This window comes from Notolabrus celidotus, chromosome 20 (assembly GCF_009762535.1).
Source record: "Notolabrus celidotus isolate fNotCel1 chromosome 20, fNotCel1.pri, whole genome shotgun sequence".
Lineage (NCBI taxonomy): Eukaryota > Metazoa > Chordata > Actinopteri > Labriformes > Labridae > Notolabrus > Notolabrus celidotus.
The window spans coordinates 15558170-15581856 of NC_048291.1; the positions used below are offsets into that span (position 1 = coordinate 15558170).

Genomic DNA, 23687 nt, shown 5'->3' on the forward strand with positions numbered 1-23687 from the left:
ACTTTACTGTGCCAGCTTAGAGTTGTGATTATTATTATTAGCAGTTTCTTCTTTTGAATTTCTTGTGTATGAATGTTCCAAGGTTTCAGTTTTTAAACATTAAGGCTCATAATGAAATTTTAATCACATATGTAATACACTTATTTTCTGTCCCACTGTCTTTTTTCGATACGTTATCAGTCTATTTCAGTATTATCAGGAATATTATAGTCGAGAATAGATTTAGCTTTGGATTTAATCTCCATCAAGGCTGTTCTAGTTCATTGAAACACCAGAGGGTGAGCTCTTTCTCTTCTGCCTTGATTGAGATCACTCCAGCCTAATCAGGATTTTCTGCCTCTCATTAAGGTTCTGCTGCTGATTGACATTGAACTGTCCTACATCAACACCAACCACGAGGACTTCATAGGCTTTGCTAAGTATGTACACCTCCTCTCCCCAGCCTTTCCTAACCTAATGCAAAGTCCTGTCTCACCATGGACATTGTAATTGTGATTTACTCAACGTTGCCTGTTGCCTGAGGAAACACTTTTACAAAATAAAACACCTGCAGTCCTGTAATTCTCAGCATTTAATACATCTGGAACCAAGCTGCCATCTGAAAAATTGTACAGAATCAACACCACCTTACTGCCACTGTATCAGTGTTGCTTCTAATGAGCCACTTGACGTGAACTCTGGTGCATCAGTGTGATGTAGCATGCCAATTAGTGATCCGGCCACATCAGAGCATGAGTCTCCCTGTAGGCGAGGAGGATAGCACGGTGATCAAGGTTGCACTTGTTACCCATCTCTACCCCCCTGCTTGCAACATTACCCCCCTCCCTCCAAACAAAGCTAATCAACTGTGCTTGATTGCTTGACAGATGAACTTCCTGTCTGCTGTTGGCTGTTTAAATGCTCACTGCATCAGTAGACAGAACAATGTCAATGTTTTACTGCATATTGTTGTAGCTGCTGATGTGCACTGAAAACGGATTTGCACACTGACAAGCATCTCATCTTATTTTGGTGTGTACCTCTTAACAACTTTGAGGTTATGGATGGATTCACATGCTCCCAAGTGTAGGACTCACAGTAACATGTAGTCAAATGGAGCCCCCTCCCTCTGCGTGGGTTGTACTAGTGATTGGTTAACAAAGCAACCCCCTGTGTGTGTGTATGTCTGTGTGCGTGCGTGCGTGCGTGCGTGCGTGCGTGCGTGCGTGCGTGCGTGCGTGCGTGCGTGCGTGCGTGCGGGTTGCCGAGCCTCTGCATGGCAAGTAGATTGCTGTAATGTGTCAGAGGTAAGAGAGGGCTGTTTAACGGTTCTCATGACGTCACTTTCAGTCTTGACTACAGAAGGCTGGATGATGGTAGCTCCCCAGGGTACAGCAACAACAGGTGGGCTAAAAAAAAGGATGTAGGATTGTGTGTGTGTGTGTGTGTGTGTGTGTGTGGTGTGTGTGAGATAGAGTTTGACCCTCCATGTTATCCAAAATTCCTCAAGAAGCCACTTCCACCTGAATGTCTGCATGTAGCAGTGTAGTATTTGTAGAGATCAAAGCATAAAAAGTGATTGTTGTTATCGAAACAGAAGAGTTAATGAAAGTAATACGGAAGGGAAAACTTGGTGATCTTTGCTCTACATCTGATTATTTTCTGTCTCAAGGAGAGTTTAAAAAAAAAGTGCTGAGTGCAGAGATAAATTAAAACTCAACTGGAGGAAAATGTTTATCCAAAAGAGTCCCTCAGCCTCTTGTGGCTCATAAAAATATTACATTCAAAATATTTATTTTACCCGTCAAAACGTTTGTTCGACCTTTTCACAGATTCAGAGGTGTATCCAAATATGATTTTAAGGCTTGTTCTTAAAGCTCTGTGATGAAACAGACTGAAATGAAAACTGATATCTTTATGACCTACAAAACACTGCTGTCAGGTTGAAAACTTGTATCTCCAAAAATCCGGTTTTTAAGTAAACAGTTTTTTTAAATAACAAAACACTGAACAGGATTCAGTCACAAGCTCCTTTTAGCGCTTTTCATTGGCAGAAATGTTGTAACGCCCACTGATCAGTACTAAGAGTGACCAAAAACATACATTTTTGAAAAAAATGAAATATGAAGATGAAAGGTTTCTGCCTGACAGCAGCGGAAAGCAAACCAGACTGATGATTTCCATGTTGGAAGTTTTAATTCATATTAAATGACCCTGCTGGGTATGTGTTATACAAGGTGATTAAAAGCATTCTGTCGTTACAGCCTGTTTTTACATTTCCTGAAGCAGAAGCTGATAATTTTTGTTTTCGACTGTTAAAAGAAAGCAGGGTGAGATTTCTTGTCAGAAAACAATACTTCCTTTTATACAGGAGAGAGTCGACCAACGATTACATTGAATTACACAATGGTTGCATCAATGGTTTCTGTTATTATTATTGCAGGCCTGACATGGCGGTCACATGTCTTGTCTAAGCTGTAGCAGAGCCACTTGCCACTACCTGAGGCCGTAGCTTTGGTCAATGGCTGCTCTTATAATTCTGCAGTGCTCTACTACCCAGATGCAAATGAACACAAATGACAGATGTGACCTTGCATCGCAGAGCAGTTTTCGGCATTTGATCTAGAAAATCTTGAAAGTCGTATGTAGGCTGTGTCTGGTTAAAGTAGCACAAAAAGACTCTGCTGGAGCAGTGTGTATCCAGCACAGGCATGTTGACGCTAACCTGCAGGGAAGACCAGGGGCATTTTAGCCATACTCTGCAAACCAGTTTGACAGTTTACCCACAGACTTTGGCTTCCTATGTTTAAATGAGTAAAATAGATTGCGTGGAAGTTACATTTCTATTGCAGCGTCTCACTTCAGAATATCCCTAGTACAGGACAAGATCAGCAAAGAGATAAAAGGTCCTGCTCAGGGCCTCCGTATTAATAGAAAAAAAAAAAAGGTGTCATTGGATCATATGTGACAGGAAATGAATGTGTCGTGTAAATCTGATTATTACGGTGTCATCAATATTCATTGTCCTTCCTGTTCGTCTTTGTTTTATGACAGCGCCCAGCAAAGGAACACAGCTGCAAACAAGAAGAGGGCCATACCTAACCAGGTATGTAAAACTGTCAGCTTCACCCACTCCAGATTTCATCCATCCCTGACTGTGACCCGACATTACCAGTCTATTAATCAACCATGTGAATATAGCCATTAATCTATCCCTACATATGTAACTGTTGACAGTACATTCACTGCGCATCACGTTAACAGCTGACTGTACCCAGTATATCCTCATTATTAAAATGATCCTGCTAATTTGTCCATAACGCTACAGAGCAGTGTATACTCAGGCCGATGTTTAGTTTGCAGAATGTCGTGTGTGTGTGTAAGATCCTGAAAACACAAACTTACAAAAAATTATGATTTAGAGATTTATCACAGGTAGTGAGGGGTGAGTTGTCCTAGCGAGTTCAAATAATACCTGCTTCCCCGCTTTTCTGAAACATGGCTTTTATTAATCCGTGTTTGCATGCGACCCAGCATGTTGTTTACCACGAAAGCAGCAATTAATCACAGAACTTTGTTGGTTGTTTTGTTGCCTTCCCATTAACTCACATGCATTTTGTTGTATTTTAATTCAGAATGTGCATGGATCTCACACCTGAGCAACAGATATGACATAACCAAATTTTGATATACTTGATGTAATTCTAATTGCATGTAACTCTCTTGCTCTGTCTCTCTTTCTTTTTCTATCTCTCTCTCTGTCTCCTGTCTGTCTTCTCCTCTCTTTCTATGGTTGTCTCATGGATTCTTGCTCTTTGTTTCCTCCTGTTTTTGCTTCCTTGGAAACTTTTCATTCTCTCTTTTTCATCCTTTTTACATATTTTTCTTCAACTATAAATCTCTACTCTTTCCCCCTCTACGACTCTCCCTTCCTTCTCCTGACCCCCTCCTCCTCCCTCTGATTTGTTCCTCATCTTTACCTGCCTGCTTTCTCATTCTGGCTTTGATTTTACACTGCCCCCCTTTGCTTTAATTCCCCCTCCCTTTCCTATTACTGCAGGGTGAGATTCTGGTAAGTACCCCACAGACTTAAACCATGCCCTGCCAGAGGGCAGCAGGGGTAGACCATGCAGAAGAACTGAGGCCATATCACACAGGTCAGCCTTAAGATTAGGGTGGAGAAGACAAACTGCTGTGAGATAAAAGGATGAACGCTTTCCTGCAAATACAAGAGCTGATTCCTATCACCATATTAAGTTGTTTTACCCCTCTGCAGCTTGGCGGACTTGGAGAGGTCCAGGAGGAAAAGGTAGAGTCTCATGACCCGTCCAGCTGATAAAACTCATAATTCAAGTGTCCGCACGGTTACCAGTAATTTGGAACTGTCGCTAAAAATAACAAACAGCAGGTTTACTCTTGTAATTTGGTCTCTTTTAATAAGACTGTAATTGTCTTTAATCGTGTACATTTGGGTTGCTACTAACATTCAACTCTATGTCCACCAAATATTCTGAATGAGAAAGACGTTCTTTTCCCCCACGAAAGGTTATGGCGCTTTGTAACACTGTGTTATAGAGCGTCACACAGAGATACAGGGGAGATCTTCCACCGCTGACTGTGGACGCCATCAGTTCTCATGTCTCCAGGTTTATACCTCTGCTGCCTCCTCATGCTTGGTGCTCAAACGTTTGCCTTGTGAGAATCATCCAGAACATCATCGGGGATAAAAACAGCAAGGGAGCAAGGGAGAGAGGGAGGGAGGGAGGGAGGGAGGGAGGGAGGGGGAGGGAGAAAATCAGTAACACACAGTACAGGTACATTTGCTGATTCTTTATGATTTTCCCTTCATTCATTTCAAGTGAAAGGATAAATGAATGTCTTGCAATCTTCATATCCAGATTTACTGCTTAGCAAAAATAACACAAGAAGCTATCTCTAAGTCTCTACGTGATTTTGCTTTTTTGAGAGCCAATCAAAATGTTCATGTTTAAAGCGGTGACTGCTCGTTGCTTTGGGATGTGATTAAAACAAAATATAAGGCTGTTCTTTTTAACAATTAACACTCATTTTTAAATTTCATGTTTCATTCCAATCATTTCAATTTTGTTTGTGAATGTCTTTAATTTCAGATACAATCAAACATTACTATAGACCCATTTCAAGAAATTGATTGAACATTGACAGTTCACTACTATTCTGACCTATCTTAGAAACAAAAATCTCTCTCCTGTAACACCCCCATGTTGTTATTTACTCTGTTTCATGTAAACATTATCGACAATACAGTTGATTTCCTTTGTTCTGAAAAGTTAAAGTTATTTCCTCGCCAAGGCAAGCTACCAGTTTGGTTCCTTTATAACCGCCTCTCTCCGTTTTTTTTGCCGCTTTTTAACGAATGAAGGACTCACTCTAGTCCTCTACTGGATGTGCAGGAGAGAGCTCTAACACAGATTTTGAAAGCAGCTCACTTTGCATTAGTCCCATGTGGAAAAAGTGGAGTGACCTTGCAACAAAGAAGGCGCCCTAAAAAATGCATGGCGTGTACTCCACTGAGTGATTTACTCCACTCAGCCTCTCAGCCTGATGTGTTTTCTCCCTCTTCATCTCCAGATTTTCCCTTTGCTGTTTAGAATTAGCCCTCCATGAACGCTACCGAACTTGCTAACTTCCCTCAGCATTTAAACTTTGTCATTGCAATACTTGTCTCCTCCTCTGCCTCTGTCTTTTGCATTAATTTCCCTTCTTCTACCTAACCAGATTTTAACCCCTGATCTGTGTATCAGAGTTCATTTAACTCTACTAACCATGCTTATTTCAACTAATAAGTACATAGGCTAGCTTTTACTGACCCACTGACACTAACATACCACCGCCGACCTATGACCTTTGACCCTGTGTTGGAGATAGCTCGGTCTGGGCACCATCTGGACCTGTTTGTTGGTTCAAGGTTTGATTATTGTTGAGGGAAAAGAACAAGGACTACATCTCAATATTAGTATTTTACACTAAACCCTCTGATGCTTTGGTATACATTTGTTTTCTAAACTGAGTAAAATTTCAAACGTAATCCATGCTGCTGTGTTTTAGTGCGTGTTTAAAAACTGTAAGACTCAAGGACACAGATAATAAATTAAGCTGAAAGTCAACCAAATTTTAACCTAGCAGGTAAGTACTTCAGATTTTATTAGTCTCAGTTGTATCCAAGTATTGACTGGCGAAACTCTAGCGGGGTCCTCATGTCACCAATGCATAAGCCTGATTCATAAAGCTGTTTTCCTCCATCCTCCTGGTACCCCCCTCTCCCTGCCACCCTTCTTTCTTCCAAATCTTCACCTGCATAGGTGATCCGGAAAGGCTGGCTAACCATCAACATCAGCATCATGAAGGGAGGCTCCAAGGAGTACTGGTTTGTCCTGACCGCTGAGACCCTGTCCTGGTACAAAGACGAGGAGGTGAGAGGACTTTGTGTTCCATACCTGATTATATTTATTCTTATACAGGGAAATGACTCGCTAACACGGGATGACACGGCACACAGGAATGCAGTATGATGAAGATAATGTATGAGCATGGTTGGACTTATTTCATCACTCTGTTTGGAGTTGCGTGTTTGTCCCAGCCCAGCCTAACCAATGTGCAGACTACTGTTCAGCTGCAGCTTGATGAACAGGTAGTCTGAACACTGGGCAGGCGAGGGGGGTGAGGAGGACTCTGATGGGAGGAAAGACCATGAGGTCACTTCTGCTGCAGGTCGCTACCCTAGGACAGAAGGACAAAGGGCACAGAGAGCAAACATTACCCCACTGGAATAATGACACATAATACATGGACACGGTTGACATAGTAGGTTCCATACTTCTGTAATGATTAAAGTCTGCCAAGTGTGTATTCTTGAAATAGAGATTAATATAAGATGTCTAATATTTAAAACAATACTTACAGCTAATTTATGCACATGGATATATTGGATATATGGATGGACTGCATTCCTTAGTGGCTAAATGACCTACAGTATGAGCACACCCAGCAAACTTTGCTCAACATATGATTTAATTTTATAAACCTTTAAAAAGTTGCAGCACAGAGGAATTGTCAGTGCACCGATGGTTACAGTTTAAATAGTAGAAAAAACAAATGTAAGTTAATGTTCCACAGTGACTATGAGAGCGTAAAATACATAAATAGCACTGCGGTTACTCACCGCTTGATCTTCTTCCCAAGGCCTCCATCGTATCTGTTCTTCATGTGAGAATAAAAGACCCCTACAAACACGGCTTTAGATAAAAGCTTGTCCAGCGGCCTCAGTCAGCCCTAACACCAGCGAGAAGCGGTTCATTCCCACGTCGGTCGTCTTTAGCGAAAAAGACAAAAAGAGAGTGAGAGAGAGAGAGAGAGAGAGAGAGAGAGGGGATAGTGGAGGCAAACTGACGTGGCAGGCGGGCTGAAATGTTCCAGCCGGGATCTCACTTTGGAATTTGCAGGAAATCGTACTGGGTTACGGGGGCCGGAGGGGGGGTGTGATTGTGTGTGTACAAGTGTGCATGTGTTTAGGCGCCTGTCCACAAGTCCTGCAGTAACTTTAAGTGTTGAGGTAAGCGCTCATATCTGTACTAGTGATGGTTTATGTGCACCCTAATGCTGTGAAGCATCTTCATCCATAATGTTTATGCTTATACGTTTGTTTGTCTCTGCACGTGCAGTTAAGTAACGCAACCTGTGTGTGTTTGTGCGTGTGTGTGTTTGTGCGTGTGTGTGTGTGGTGGGGGCGAGGGATTGTGTGGAGCTGTGAGTGATGTAACTGTTGGGCCTGAGCCACTCTCTGTGTTAGTGCAGACGTAAATGCTTCCAGATGTCTCTGCTCGGCAGTCAAAGCTGGCACCCCATCCCCCCCAGAACTCCCTCATGCTCCTCCTTGTCTTCCTCCTACTCCTCCTCCTCCTCCTCTTCCTCGTCAAGCATTTCATCATCTCACCAGCCTGCTGGTGGTCCACAACAAGGAAATGCAATCCATCCTGTCTGCTCATTGGTTGAGAAGTTTAAGCGCAGCTGTCCAGTGTTATAACCTCATAATGAAAATATAAACAGTTGTTCCTTTATGGAGACTTAACTCATCTATGATGTATAAACTGCACTCTGCTTCAGCTCTGCTGTAAATACTCCTCTGTCTCATGATAGGAGAAAGAAAAGAAGTACATGCTTCCTCTGGATAACCTGAAGATTAGAGATGTAGAGAAAGGATTTATGTCTACAAAGCACATCTTTGCAATCTTCAACACAGAGTCAAGGTCAGTGTTATGTCCTTATGGGAAGACATTTTGAACTTCTTGTTTTATTTGATTTGGACCACATCTTTGTGTTTTATGTGCCTGCGTCTCCTCGTGCACTGTGTGAGCCTTCAAACTCAAAAGCACCTGTGTTTAATTTGTTTCTACCTGTGCAGGAACGTATACAAGGACCTCCGTCAAGTAGAACTGGCTTGTGATTCCCAGGAGGATGTGGACAGCTGGAAAGCATCCTTCCTTAGGGCGGGAGTTTATCCAGAGAAGGACCAGGTATGAGTTTGAGACTGTCTGTTTCTGTAAGGTCCTAAAATAGCTATTACAATCATTAGTAGCACACCTAATTAAGATAATACTCTTAATCTCTGCTTCTACAGAGGAGCTGTGTTTATGATATCTTTGTACTTCATCTGCTTTCTTTTTTTTTCACAACAATAGGTGGATAATGAAGAGGCTGCCCCTGCAGACACTTTCTCCATGGACCCTCAGCTGGAGCGGCAGGTGGAAACCATCCGCAACCTGGTGGATTCGTACATCGGCATCATCAACAAATCCGCCAGAGACCTCGTGCCCAAGACCATCATGCATCTCATGATCAACAGTGTGAGTCCAACAGTCCCCAGCAGCAGAGTGTACGCATAGTCCAGCACAGAGCTGAAATCAAAGGGATCATTTCAGTATCTGACCTTAGAGCTCCTGTGAGAAGTATTTAGCTGCTTATGAAACAGACTGAAATCAATACTGGTGTCTGTATTTAACCAACAAAGTCAATACAGACAATCAGTGGCAAGCCTTTATTTCTATGTAGTCCTTTTTAATAACTGTTACATCTACCACCCGATAGGTGTCAGAAGGGGTCTTTTGCAAGCTGCAAACACAGCCTTTGTTTATATTTTCTTCCTTAAGTGAGCAATGTTTGACTTTTTGAGGCAGCATGATAAGTATTAGAAAACACAACCTAGGCATGTGCAGGATGAGGTCAGATAATATACTGCTTTGTCCAGAAGGGGGCACTGAGGTCAGCATAGACTTAAAGTTCCTCACAGTAGCTTCAGCATTTAGCTCTGTGTTTCACTAGTGGATAATTTAGAGAAGCAGGGCACCTGATGACCCTGTGATCTGAGCTCAGTCTACTGCATTATTATAAAGTATCACTAATGTACTTCTGCAAAACATCTAAAAAATCTTGCTATTAACAAATTTGAACTATTTCATCTTACTTCCAGGCAAAGGACTTCATCCACTCAGAGCTGCTGGCTTACCTCTACTCGTCCGGGGACCAGAACAGCCTCATGGAAGAGTCAGCTGACCAGGCTCAGCGGAGGGACGAAATGTTGCGCATGTATCATGCACTCAAGGAGGCACTGACCATAATTGGGGACATTAGCGCAAACACCATCACCACCCCAGTACCCCCACCTGTGAATGACACCTGGATGCAAGAGGCCAGGTGAGATCAGATCCTAGATTAGCATCATGTCTAGTTTTAAAAAAGACCATCAAACATGTTTCACTTCTCCCAGACAGTGCTGAGAATGAATGTGATCTTTATGAAGATGTTAGTTTAATTTAATCATATCTGCCTCTCAGCCCCACCCCTCAGCGCAGGCCGCCTCCCTCTGCAGCCCCGCCCCCCAGCCGTCCACCTGCTGTCCGGGGCCCAACACCAGGACCACCATTAAACCCTTCTCCTGCCTTTGGAGCTCCTCTTAACCCCTCTCCTGCTTTTGGGGCGCCACCAATCCCCTCTCGCCCAGGCCCACCCATCAATGCCTTCAACAGCCACCAGGATCCCTTCAGTGCACCCCCACAGATCCCCTCCCGGCCAGCCCGCGTCCCACCCGGTGTGCCCAGGTATGACTTCCTTTTCTTTTAAACTAATGAGACTTCCTTCTTTTTATTTTAAACCTTATATGAAAACTTAATGATTCCTTTTGCATGGTATTTGAGTGTTTTGCACTAACACCACATCATCCTCTTTCTTTAAGTGTAACAGGCATCGTTTCTCATTTCTAACTCTGACCGGTCATCACATCTCTAGATTTAAATCAGTCTCCAATCGCTCTCTCTCTCTCTCTCTCTCTCTCTCTCTCTCTCTCTCTCTCTCTCTCTCTCTCTCTCTCTCTCTCTCTCTCTCTCTCTCTCTCTCTCTCTCTCTCTCTCTCTCTCTCTCTCTCTCTCTCTCTCTCTCTCTCTCTCTCTCTCTCTCTCTCTCTCTCTCTCTCTCTCTCTCCACTCCTCCTTTTCTCTCCCTGTCGGGTCGTCTTGGTTTCCTCGCTGTCTCACTCCTTGTTCTGTATTTTCTCTCCCCGTTGCAGCCGAAGACCCCCTGGCGCTCCTTCTCACCGGCCCACCATTATCCGCCCTGCTGAGCCCTCCCTTCTAGACTAGACCTGTGTGTCCAGGCCCTCTTAAGTGTGTGTTTGTGTTTGGGTGTGTGTATCTGCACACTAAAGGCCAGGGGCAGGGGCTCAAGGGGAGGGGCCGATTCATAGTGGTGCATAATGTGCATTGTCCAGCATACTAGTATGTCTCTTCAAGCAATGTAATAAGCTGCTAATACCGTCGTTACCAGTGCACATGAGCAAGAGAAAGCCCTTAACCACTTGAATATAACATTTGATTGCTGTGGAAATTGTTCAATGCACATAAAACCCAGGTGATGTTTGAGACTCATATAGCTTCTGTCATCAGAAGAGGACGTTTCAAACTCAGTTTCTTTTTTTCAAGAAAACAACTGGTTCATTTCTTTTGACAGTCAGAATCTCAGTCTATAACTTATGAACAGTTACAAGCTTTTTCCTCTCCCCTCCCTCCAGACCTCTGTGTTATATACACACTTAACTTGTGGATAATGTTTCACTCGGTTTGCATTTAATAACTGATTTCATACTGAAAACCCACAGCTTATTATCACTGTTGTTATTTTGGCGGTGTCGATTAGTTTTCCCCTTTGTGTTATTTTATCTGAGTGACTTTGTCCTTTGAAATAAACTCAATAAATGTAGCTTTAAGAAATACATCTCAGATAGAAAGGAAGCGTGAATACACAAGGCAGGGTTGTGTGATACTCAGAGCAGACCCCGTGACAAAAAGGATTGACCGATACATTTCAAGCACTTCTGACCGTGTTTCGTTTCAAAGAGCCTTTCATAGCAGGGATGTTGTAGTCCGTTACCAGGACACTATGCACAGACACCCGGGAGAGGGAGAGAGACTGAGGGCTCTGCACTTTGTGGGATGCTTTCTCTCCACTAATTCTGAGTTTATAAAGCTTTGAATTGTAATCCCTTTAGTCTCATTTGAACTCGAATGGGTCTTTTATCTTTCAGGTAGATTTTATTCCTGTCCCTTCCTGGATTAGTTGAAGCTTACAGAGCAGAGCACAGATTCCTGTCAGAGAGGATAAAACTCAGTGAAGTGGTGGGTAGTGTAGATGAAGATGTATCTTTGGGTGAGGGTACAAAGATGGAACGAAGCATTTAGGTGTTGGTACATCTCTGTCTGGGCCCAGGTGACACAACATTTATTATTAGTATCATTTTTGCTTCCATGCATTAAAAGAACTTTGTATATAGCTGGTCTATTCTGGGGAGTTAGCACTTGTATCTCATTTTAATTGCAGGGTTGATGAAAAAGACATGATTATTACAAAGCCCAACACATAGACATGCTTAGTCGTCCCATTAAAAGAAGCACTAACTGTCATGCATCGATTAGCTTTTGACGTAGGGAAACAGAGATCATTCATCTCCTTGTGCATTATTTATAACCCGGGCATTTGTCTTTTATTATAATGTTTTTGGTTGCAATTGTATCAGCTCTGTACAACTCAGCTCCCAAGCTTCTCCTGGACTGTTATTTGGGGGTTCTGCTACAGGGTTTAGCTGTCAAAAAGTGTTGTATTTTGGGGGAGGGTACATGGGGCTGGATAATTTCCACACAGCTCTGATATTTTTTTGATAATAATGAATATGTTATGATTGCTTTTTTAGGGTATTTGAACAGCTCAAAACAACCTTTCAAAGCAGGGAGTGATGATGGGCTACAAAGATGTTCTCTGTTTCTGGTTTGATCAGTAGTGGTGGTGAGCAGGTGGTGGGAATTGTGGTGTATGAAGGCACACTCTGTCTGAGAGGCTGTCTAGACGTTTCTCTCCTCATACTGCAGAGGATAGAAACTCAATCAGACAACCTGATAAGAAACCTAAAAAACAAAAGATCCTAAACTACTCTAAAGCAGACTCTACAGATGGCGTGCGTTTCTTCTATCCCTGTATTGTTTCTCGGGTCTTGTTGTAGATGACAGTGCTGAAAGGAGCAAAGTAAGCTTATGAAGAATCTTTAAATTAAAGACCCCACATAGCAGATCACCAAAAAAAACCTAGTAGACAAACAGTAGTAGTTAAATATGGGAAAACCTATTGGCCAAAGTTTGTTTGGAAAAAAAAAAAAAATCCTTGTGCCTGTCACGTCAACCTACCCCTGAGACCCAGACTGTAAATACCCTGTGATACATTAGGTTGTGGCAACACTGCCTTCCCTTCCTAATGGATGTACCCTGCCTCCTTCCTCTTTTCTTCCCCTGCCTGAATCTAGTTGAAGGGGTCGGAAACAGAACCTGCAAAAATCTCTTTTTCTTTTTGTTTTGCAAACCCTTGTCAAGTGCCTCTGTTGCAGTTAATGATTTGAATAAAGAACATGATCTGATTTTAGTATGCAAGTAAATAAAGAGGTGTTGTGTACAATAAAGGGACTGGCTCTGGTGGTTGGTGTCTCCTTGTGTCCTGTGTGATCCACTTTCTCTCCTCTCCCCCTCTCTCTCTTTCAGATAAAATAAAACCCCCTCTGGTTTGGGTTTGCATCCCTTTGCTTTCCTCCTTTTCATTTAAACCAATACAGACTGACATAAGCCCAAAAATGTTACTATGGGAACTCTTTACTGCAGGCTGCCTGCTCAAGGGTGGCAGCTTTCAGACATTGGTTTTACCATCATGACGAAACATTGATATTTTCAACAAATGTATAGTGGTAAAAAGTTTTTGACTTTGCTAAAGTAGTGAAGAAAACTAGAAAAAACAATCATTTTAAAAGAAAAACATCCTTCTTAATGGAATGTTGCACAATGATTGAACATGACAAGTTAAGTAGATGGGGGTTATTTTTTTATACATAGGTAATATATAGATAGTTGGTACTTAAACCATAGACTTGATAAAGTAGTCTTTGCATAGCTGCATAAAGTGTCTTATTCCCCTTACCAACATGGAGGATGAACTCTTAACCAGGGCAATTTCCTTATTATAGATGACCCTGCTGATCCCTCACTGACCAGTTCCTGTCTTGTTGTTGGCTGTCAGTGCATGTCACAATGTTAAGATATTAATGTTGGTTGATTCTTCCTGAACAGACGTCCACCCCCCCGTCGAAACCAATGGTGACCTCGATCAGCCTGGATTGAGCAAGACTTCATTCTGTGGCAGCAGCAGCAGCAGGACTTCAGGAGAGCAACTTACTTTTTTGTTCACTCAGAGAAAAGCTGCTAATCTTTTGTTACAGGCCTACATAATACATGATACTCTCAGTAAACTGCAGACAAGCTGTTATTTTAAATTTTAGAAACATCAGACTTCGTTATTTTCTGCATGGATAAAGCACAAATATATTTAACTCTATTGTAGAGTCGAGATGTAGAGGTGGAAGACCAGATTAAACACATACTAATGCAGGTCACATTAGTTCCTTAGTTCGACCACATTGTCTCCCTGATGGATTGTCATTTATTTATTTGAATAAAGAGCATAATTGAGCTCTTAGACATAAACTGCCAAACAAAGATACATGAAGAAAATTCAGAGTTTTCTTCTTGTAGTGCCTTTGGGATCAAGAACGAATACAGAATATTATGACCAATTCTCAAAGGTGGCCGAGGAAGCTAAAGCATTCCAGGAAAGATTCAGTAGAGTGCCTAACATGCACTGAAGGTTTTGCCTTCTATGTTATTGATGTTTTTCCCCACCAAAATCGCAATGCATGAATGAATGAACTGCAGAGTCCACCAAAGCTTGCCATGTGCGTCACTGCACTGACTCTGCCTATTTAACCTCCAGATGGAGACATTGATCAGGGAGGTTGATGTTATGACCGTGTGAATACATGTGTTTTTATCAAAGTAAAGACTACACATATTTTTTTTTAATAATAGTTCAGGGGGTAAAAACTCAGTACATTTTCAGGAGGTGAGGTTTTTGCTTTATGGTATATGGTTTGCTTCTTCTTGGTTTTATAAAACCGTAGTGTAAGGTTATAAATGTTGATGTGAAATGTAGTATCTGAACTTCAATACAATAAAATTCAAGTGAGAACAGCTTTGGTTTTGTAGCTTCCAACATTACATAACTTTTGTAGCACCAGTGTTACAAGCATTTCATGATTTCGTACTATTATTTACATTGTATGAGTCTATAAACAGCATTAGTGTGCGTGCACAATTCAGTATTGTAAATCTAAGTTCAGGTAAGGGTGATACTAGGATCACAATTTACAACAACAAAAAAAAAAAAAAGGGGGGGGGGGGGGGTCAATCTCTGCTAGGCTGCAAAAGAACAAAAGTCCCCAGTGCATGATGAGGCATTTTTCTAAAAATGTGAACTATCCCTTTAAGTTTAGCTTAGTGGCATATATCAGTCAAAAGTGTGAAAATATGCAAATGAAGACAAGAAAAGAGTTTTGTTTCTTGACTATGTGACCATGCGCTTTTTGTCTTCAAAGAGAAGTCGCAGGGTGTAGATTTGGATGACAGCAACAGTTAGCATGACAAGCAGGCTGAGACAGGACCAGAAGGACACTCTCCACAGGTTATCCTCCAGAAGGTAGCGGTCCCTGGCCTCAAAGGCCCTCAGCACAGCCTGGACCTTAAGAGTCCTCTCCAGGTGTCGGTACACAGACTCCATACTCGCCTGGGAGAGGAAGCAAAGACGGAGATTAAAGCCAGAGCTTAGGTGTGTGGACATCAAAAATAATGTCACTAAGTGAGTGAATTGTTGTCTGAACAGCATTCATGGCAGCAGTAGAAGAATAGACTCTTTGTTTTCCCCTCTCACCCTGATGTCCTCCATTTGGTACTCCACCAGGCTCTCTGTTATGGCCATGTCATCCCACTGGTCCTGTCCTCCGCCTGCGTCATTCTTATTATTAATGATCACCTCAAAGAAAACCATCTTCTCTGACAGTTTACTGAAGCTGTTGTCAAAACACAACCTGTAGTCTCCCTCCTCAGTGAGATGCACCCTGCAGGACAACAACTATGTGTCAGTGTTTGGAAATAGGTGACCTTTGCCCTCAATGAAATCATGGTGGAAAGTATTTACTATAATGACCAAACAAAGCATAATGTTGTCTTTTAGAAAGGAAGACATCATATCCAATGTTGAAACTGAAATGTATATTGTTTTATGAAAAATATTTTTACTCATTTTAAATGTAATGCCAGCAACACATCAAGCCCATAGACTGTATAAATCACCCATCTGTTCCTGAGCGCTGTTTTGAAGCCAGTCGGCAGGAGCCATATTGGAAATGCTGAACTCAACCTAACTGCTGGCGAGCTAGTGTGAGGTTAAGAGGCGGGATTTGAGCTGGGGGGGCCTGGCTGGGGCCAAGGGTGTTTTCAGAGAGACACATTCAACCTTGACAGAAGAGACTGAGAAGGGCGAGGACCGGCGGAGAACAAACTGTCAAAACATCAGTGCATCCCTATATACTAAACATACATACCACTGTGTACTAGATCAAAATGCAGACTGACAGCAGCTGTTTGGCTGTTTACACTCAACATGAGTCCCTTAGCGCTCTAAGGGACTGGAACCAAGTGCTACATGCATGTGTTCCGCCTGTAACATCGACGCGATACCGAAGCTTTTTTTATTGTATAATATTTGTTTGGTGTGGATGGGGGGGCCACAGGGGGGTCCAGGTTCAGTTTTACAGGGGCACTGGCCCCTGTTGGCCCCTTCCCAGAACCGCCACTGCATCTTTACTTCTGAGAGACTCAGCCTCTCTAGTACGTCCTTTTTTATACACAGTCATGTTAATCTCTGATGTCAAATTAACTTAAGCGTTGAAAAATTTTCCTTTTTTATATACAATTTTCCGTTTCAACATTTGATATGTGGTCACTGCACATTTCCAGTTAAATGTAGGGTTTAAATGATTTGCAAACCATCCAAATCTGTTTTTATCAACATTTTACACACCCTCACAACTTTTTTTGGGAACAAAACTATATAGATCACGACCAGAATTGAGCAAACATAAACCTATGTGGGTGTTGTAATGCATATTGACTAACATGTGGACGCCGTCAGATCTCCTGAAGTCAGAGGCCAGCCGGTATCCGCTAGGTGAGATGATGCTAAACCCAACATCCAAACCTGATCCAGCTATCACCTACAAAAGAAACAGAAAGATAGAGGTCAGTGATGCAGCTAATCTGACTTCAATGTGATATTTTCACTGATATCTGCATGTTTATACACCAGGCATGGCTCTTAAGCTTTCATTAGACTACCTGGGAAACTGCTGAGTGGGATTCGAATTAGGCAAGGCAAGGCAAGGCAGCTTTATTTGTATAGCGCATTTCATACACAAGGGCAACTCAATGTGCTTTACATTGAAACATTAAAAGCATTGGAGACATTCAGACAGGCATAAAAGAACATAATTAAAATGACAAATATGATAAAACAGAAAAGAAAAGGAAAATTAGAAATATATTGAAAATTACATTACAATTTTAATTTAAAGTGAGTTAAAATGAGCTAAGATAGGAAGGCAGAGGTGAATAAAAAAAGTCTTAGTCTTTGATTTAAAAGAGGTGGGAGTTGGAGCAGACCTACAGCTTTCAGGGAGTGTGTTCCAGATATGTGGTGCATAATGACTAAACGCTGCTTCACCATGTTTCGTTCTGACTCTTGGGAATGAAAGCAGACCAGTACCTGATGACCTCAGAGGTCGAGGTGGTTCATAAAGTAGTAGCAGATCAGCAATGTATTTTGGGCCTAAACCATTCAGTGCTTTATAAACCATCAGCAGGATTTTAAAGTATATTCTTTGACAGACAGGAAGCCAGTGTAGGGATCTAAGAACTGGAGTGATGTGGTCTACTTTTTTGGTCCTTGTTAGGACTCGAGCAGCAGCATTCTGTATGAGCTGCAGCCGTCTGATGGACTTTTTAGGGAGTCCTGTAAAGACCCTGTTACAGTAGTCTAGTCTGCTAAAGATAAATGCACGGATGAGTTTTTCTGCATCCTGCTGAGACATAAGTCCTTTAATCCTTGATATAATCTTAAGGTGATAGTAGGCAGACTTTGTGATGGTCTTAATGTGGCTGCTGAAATTAAGGTCTGAGTCTATGATTACACCAAGGTTTCTGGCTTGGTTTGAACATTTCATCTGTGTAGATTGGAGCTAAGCAGTAACCTTTAACCTTTCTTCCTTGGCTCCAAAAACAATCATTTCAGTTTTTTCTTTGTTTAACTGAAGAAAGTTCTGGCTCGTCCAGTCATTGATTTGTTCAATGCATTTACTCAGTGTTTGTATGGGACTATAATCCCCTGGTGATATGGTGATGTAAATGTGTGTGTCATCTGCATAGCTATGGTATTTTATTTTGTTGTTTCTAATAATCTGACCTAAGGGGAGCATGTAGATGTTGAATAGCAGAGGCCCCAGAATGGATCCCTGAGGTACTCCACATACGAATTTTCATCCGCTCAGATGTGTATTTACCTATAGACACAAAATAGTCCCGGTCATTTAAATGGGACTTAAGCCAATTTAGTACTGCACCAGAGAGTCCCACCCAGTTTTCAAGTCTGTCCAGTAGTATCTTGTGGTCAACTGTGTCAAAAGCAGCACTAAGATCAAGTGATACCAAAACTGAAATTTTGCCATTGTCTGTGTTTAAATGAATATCATTGAGGACCTTGACTGGAGCGGTCTCTGTGCTGTGATGTGATTGGAATCCTGATTGGAAGACATCAAAACAGTCATTTATCATTAGATAATTGTTCACTTGTTGAAAAACAGCTTTTTCAATAATTTTACTTAAAAAAGGGAGGTTTGATATCGGCCTATAGTTATTCATTTCTGATGCATCTAAATTGTTCTTCTTCAGGAGGGGTTTAATTACTGCTGTTTTCATGGCCTGGGGGAAGACACCTGAAAGAAGAGACATGTTGACAATTTGAAGCAGATCTGAGGTCATGCAGTCTGAAACCTTTTTGAAAAATGGTGATGGTAGAATATCAAGGCAGCAGGATGAAGATTTCAAATGTTGTATTATATCTTGTAGGTTTTTGTAATTTATTGGATTAAATTGTGTCATAGTGATTGAGTTGTTTTTTGGTGGACACACAGATAACACATTCCCAGTACCTCGTACAGTAGTGCTGACTGCTTGGCTGATTTTCTGAATTTTGGCAGTGAAGAAGAATGCAAATTCATTGCAGGCCTTGGTAGATAAATGTTCAGAGGCCATTGGCACAGGGGGGTTTGTTAGCCTGTCGACTGTGGCAAACAGGGCGCGTGCATTATCTTTATTTTTGGTGATAATGTCTGAGAAGAAGGTCTGCCTTGACTTTTTCAGTTCTAGATTAAACATGTGAAGTCTTTCTTTATAAATGTCATAATGAACCTGAAGCTTTGTTTTACGCCACCTGCGCTCAGCTTTTCGACATTCCTTTTTTTCATGTTTGACCTGCATGGTATTCCTCCAAGGCGATTTTTTCTTATTGGAGACCACTTTTACTTTAGTTGGTGCAATGGAATCAATAATATTTGTAATTTTTAAAGTGAAATCTTCTACAAGTTCATTTGCAGAGAACCTAGAGAGGGGGGTTATGGAAGAGAAAGCCTGAATAAATATATCACTGGTACTTTCAGTAATGTAACGTTTTGAGATAAACTCAGTTTGAACATTAGTGTTCACAGATAAATCACTTTCAAAGAAAACACAGCAGTGATCAGAGAGAGCAACATCAGATACCAGAACCTTGGAAATGTTTAGACCCTTGGAGATAACCAAGTCTAGGATGTGGCCCCTGTTGTGTGTGGGCTGCGTCACATGCTGAGTGAGTCCAAAGTTGTCAAGGACATAACACAGTTCTTCAGTCACTCTGTCCTGAGGTTTGTCAACATGGATGTTAAAATCACCAACAATTAAAACAGAATCAAAGTCAGTGCAGATAAGAGACAGTAGTTCAACAAGGTTATCAAAGAAATCAGTACAGTATTCAGGTGGTCTGTAAATATTAAGAAATATAGACCGAGAGGATGTATTTAACTGAAGAGCCACATATTCAAAAGAAGTGAAATTTCCATAAAACACCTGCTTTCATTTGAATAACTCATTAAAAATTATACTAACACCTCCTCCTTTTTTATGCGTTCTAGTCTCAAATTAGCCCGGATAGTACACAAAGCCAGCAGCAAGCTCACACTACCTGCTACTATTGAGCATGATAGTAATACTGATAAGCAATAACAGACTATTGTTTTCATCACAACTAACTACTTGTGAGGTTTGGTCTTTCTTAGTGTTTGAAAAGACAACACACACACACACACACACACACACACACACACACACACACACACACACACACACACACACACACCTAAACACACACACACACACACACACACACACACACACACACACACACACACACACACACACACACACACACACACACATTTCTTGGTCTGCTTATGACTACTACATGTTTAACCCTAGCTGTAGTTGTGTCTGTCAGTAGAGTAAAGGTTAGGGAGAAAGGTAACACACCCAGGCTGCATCCCCTGGAGCCTCAAACACCATCTGTTAACCCTAGTATTCTTCATAAAGGTCTTTTAAACACTGAATACATTTGTTTTTATGAATCTTTTTTCCTACAGTTATCATAAGTGTTAAGATGAGCATGTATTGCATGCATGATGGAGTCTATTCTTTTTTCCAATCACATTTTGTTGTGCAATATGAAATGACAACAAAGACATTATTTTCTGACATGCTGACTTTAAGAGAGCAGAGTTTTGGGTACATGTTAGTGGCAGGCAGTTGTGGTAAGATGGCGGCAGTGTGATAAAACGGAAGTAAAGCACTATAAAGGTCATGGTTGTAGAATGACAGGTGTCCATATACTGTTACAAAAAGCTTATGAGAGGAAGTGTGCTATGATTGTTTGTAAGAGTTAAAAACTGAAAAAGTATTCTGAATTTGGCATTCATATGTATGTGAGGGGGTTTTTCTATATTACAAACAGTGTCATCATAAGTTTTTCTTTCTTCAACCTCATCTGAGGACAAGTTTCTTTCAACAACACCTGCAACTTTCTTATCTCTCTGCCTTCAAGATCAAAGTCCAATGCCTAGTTGCTTGTTCTTTTCCATTTGACATCAATTCTCAGCTCTATAAAGCCTTCAAAATCCTTAAATCCAACACTAACGCGAATACATTGTCATCGTACCAGAAACAGACAGAGAGAAGATGATAGAAAGAAAGTTAGTCTTACCTGGTATGAGAATTCCATGCTGCCATTACTCTCTGTGGTTTGGAAAAAACACTCTGTGGTACCAGCAGGTAATAGAAATGTAAATGAAGTGCCTTTGTTTGGCTCAAAACCCAAAGTCAGGCCCACAGTCAGAGTTAAGCATGCCAGCAAACTGAGCTGTGCCGGCACAGTCATCATCCTCAGCACACACAACATGGTCCACTTCTATCTACTTTGAGAAACTATGTTACACATGAACAATATGTTAGGTTTACAGAGTATTTGCTTGCTCTCATAATCCACCAGTCATTAACAAGTTCCTTTATCAAACCTTGAAGAGAGCAGCAACCATCTGACTCAAACAGGAGTGCTCTGCAGTCTGGACTGAGGCCACATGCAAATCTAAGGAGAGGTGACAAGGTTCAATGTCCCAATGTGGTGTTAACTCCACTATGGTGAGCCTGAAAGCTCCTAGAGTATGGAGCTGGAAGTACATCAAGTTAATGTAGTGGTTGTTTTTGTTGCATCTTAGAGTTCTGTATTTTTTGTGGAAGTTATCTTTCCTGTTTTTTATTATTTATGCATTTTTTTTTAATCTCCTGTTTGGCAACTGCCATGTCTTATTCTATTCAGTAGGGGGAGCTGTAGGTGAAAATGTTCAACATGTAGAGCGCATAGACTCAAAATCATGGACATGTCAAGTATAATTTAAAATGGGTAAGTAAAAACATGCATGAAGAAAACTCATATCATTACAAAACATATTTTCTATCTTTTACTTCTTAAATTTTACTTATGTATGAATACTTTTTTCATTACAATGTAACATTTGAGCTCCTGTTGTTCCCTAGAAAAAAATCAAGTCATGGTCCATAAGGAAGCAATCTCAAAGTAACTTTATTATTGTTTTATTATGTTTAACAGTATTTCATTCATCATATTTCCATGCATTAAATTACTAAAACATGCATTATACTACTATACCATCAGTTTTTGAGCTGTTATTACAAAAACTTTCCTTATTCTGAATGTGAAGAGTCAAGTTTTATTTTTAACGCTTTTTATAACGGTATGGCGTGTTTAGAACAATATTATTGTAAAATCATATGACAAGGTACAGATTATGTAAGGTATAATGTATATAGAGCAGATCTGTATGCAAAATAGAATCCCTTCAGGGTGGGACAAGACCACAACACGATGTGTGGGAGTCATGTCTTACTCTAAGTGGATTCTATTTTGAATACCAACCTGCTCACTATACATTATCCCACTTATCACCTGACATACATGCTGGTTGTAAGCTCAGTAAACTAAAGATTGTATTCATGTTGCAGTCTCAACACTAGCCCGCTTGACTGCTAACCCTCCAATCATACCTTTCCATGCCTTTTAATTTCAGGAAGAGTCAATCAATTGATCTGTGTTTATATAGCGCCAAAACACAACAAATATCATCGCAAGACGCTTTTAAAAACAAGCTGGTCTAGACTATACTCAATGTTAAATTATTAACAAAGACCCAACACCAAAACAGGGTAAGATTCAGTCTCTCATCTTCATCCCCCATGAGTAGAGCACTTTGCAGCCTTTAATCAAGTTTCTCAGAGACTCCAGAAAGGTCTATGGTTAGTAACTTTAATGGGACAGGGATAGTTAAAGTAAGTGATGGGGGTGGATAGGGGATCCCAATGTGTCAGTTTACCCGGCAGTCTAAGCCTATAGCAGCACAACTAAGAGCTGGTCCAAGCCTGAGCCAGCCCTAACTATACACTTTATCAAAAAGGAAAGTTTGAAGCCTACTCTTAAAAGTAGAGGGTGTCTGCCTCCTGGACTCTGATTGGTAGATGATTCCAAAGGAGAGGTGGCCCTATAACTGAAGGCTTGACTTCCCATAATATTTTTAGAGACTTTAGATAAGGCGAGCAGGCCTGTATGTTAGGAACGTAGTGTTCTAGAGGTGTAATAGGGCATTAACATTTACATTAGCTTTTTCTGTTGGCATTCTTAACAGATGCAGAAGATAAAAAAAACAGCACCTGTATGAGGTCCTCTTTCCCATAACTTTTCTATTAGCATTTTCTTCTCAGTGAGCTGGTCTTAAAACAAAAAGCCAATACCGTGTCAGGGTCTCTTTCACTCAGTTCTTTGTGTGTGTGTGTGTGTGTGTGTGTGTGTGTGTGTGTGTGTGTGTGTGTGTGTGTGTGTGTGTGTGTGTGTGTGTGTGTGTGTGTGTGTGTGTGTGTGTTAATATTCCATGCTACTTTACATCTCAAACTTCTTTACAAACTAATGGTTGTAAGAGGGAGAAAGTGAGGGCATGCATTTATATGAGAGGCCGTTTAGGCAGTTATGAGAGGCCGTTTAGGCAGTATTTCATACTTTGTAGTACACACTCTATCATACTCTCATAGACACACTACTATACCCTCTTACATGCACAATCAAACTCTCTCACACACACACTATCACACTACTATACCCTTACATGCACAATCATACTCTCTCACAAACACTACTAAACTCTCTTACATGCACAATCATACTCTCACGCACACACTACTATACCCTCTTACATGGACAATCATACTCTCTCACAAACACTACTATACCCTCTTACATGCACAATCATACTCTCTCACAAACACTACTATACCCTCTTACATGCACAATCATACTCTCACGCACACACTACTATACCCTCTTACATGCACAACCATACTCTCACACACACTACTATACACTCTTACATGCACAATCATACTCTCTCACAAACACTACTATACCCTCTTACATGCACAATCATACTCTCACACACACAATACTATACACTCTTACATGCACAATCATACTCTCTCACAAACACTACTATACCC

At 41.1% G+C, this 23687-nt stretch overlaps 2 protein-coding genes across 4 annotated transcripts in view; one reads left to right on the forward strand and one right to left on the reverse strand.

The window, feature by feature from the left end:
- dnm2a (dynamin 2a) overlaps positions 1-14097 on the forward strand; it is a 32852-nt gene extending 18755 nt beyond the window's left edge. The window contains exons 12-21 of one of the 3 annotated variants that reach the window (XM_034711261.1): positions 349-419; positions 3034-3085; positions 4040-4051; positions 6321-6431; positions 8155-8264; positions 8420-8531; positions 8697-8861; positions 9485-9708; positions 9849-10112; positions 13668-14097. In XM_034711261.1, coding sequence (XP_034567152.1) covers positions 349-419; positions 3034-3085; positions 4040-4051; positions 6321-6431; positions 8155-8264; positions 8420-8531; positions 8697-8861; positions 9485-9708; positions 9849-10112; positions 13668-13698 — 1152 coding nt within the window. In that variant the 3' untranslated portion in view covers positions 13699-14097. Of the gene's footprint in view, positions 1-348; positions 420-3033; positions 3086-4039; positions 4052-6320; positions 6432-8154; positions 8265-8419; positions 8532-8696; positions 8862-9484; positions 9709-9848; positions 10113-10576; positions 13026-13667 lie in introns of those variants that run through there. The other 2 variants (XM_034711259.1, XM_034711260.1) reach the window with 2 other exon arrangements.
- LOC117832223 (transmembrane emp24 domain-containing protein 1-like) lies at positions 14018-21178 on the reverse strand. The gene is made up of 4 exons (XM_034711265.1): positions 20833-21178; positions 16608-16705; positions 15361-15547; positions 14018-15216 (listed from the first exon to the last, which is right to left on the reverse strand). Exons 1-4 carry the CDS (start codon positions 21025-21027, stop codon positions 14998-15000), a joined length of 699 nt encoding a protein of 232 aa, XP_034567156.1. The 5' UTR covers positions 21028-21178; the 3' UTR covers positions 14018-14997.
- Positions 21179-23687: the final 2509 nt, after the last annotated feature.

Excerpts from the sequence above, each read along its gene's own strand:
- LOC117832223 (XM_034711265.1), bottom strand. The coding sequence starts at position 21,027 with ATGTTGTGTGTGCTGAGGATGATGACTGTGCCGGCACAGCTCAGTTTG. Across the intron at positions 16,706-20,832 it reads GCATGGAATTCTCATACCAG|GTGATAGCTGGATCAGGTTT; the intron begins GTAAGACTAACT and ends TTTCTTTTGTAG. Across the intron at positions 15,217-15,360 it reads ACCAAATGGAGGACATCAGG|GCGAGTATGGAGTCTGTGTA; the intron begins GTGAGAGGGGAA and ends TTCCTCTCCCAG.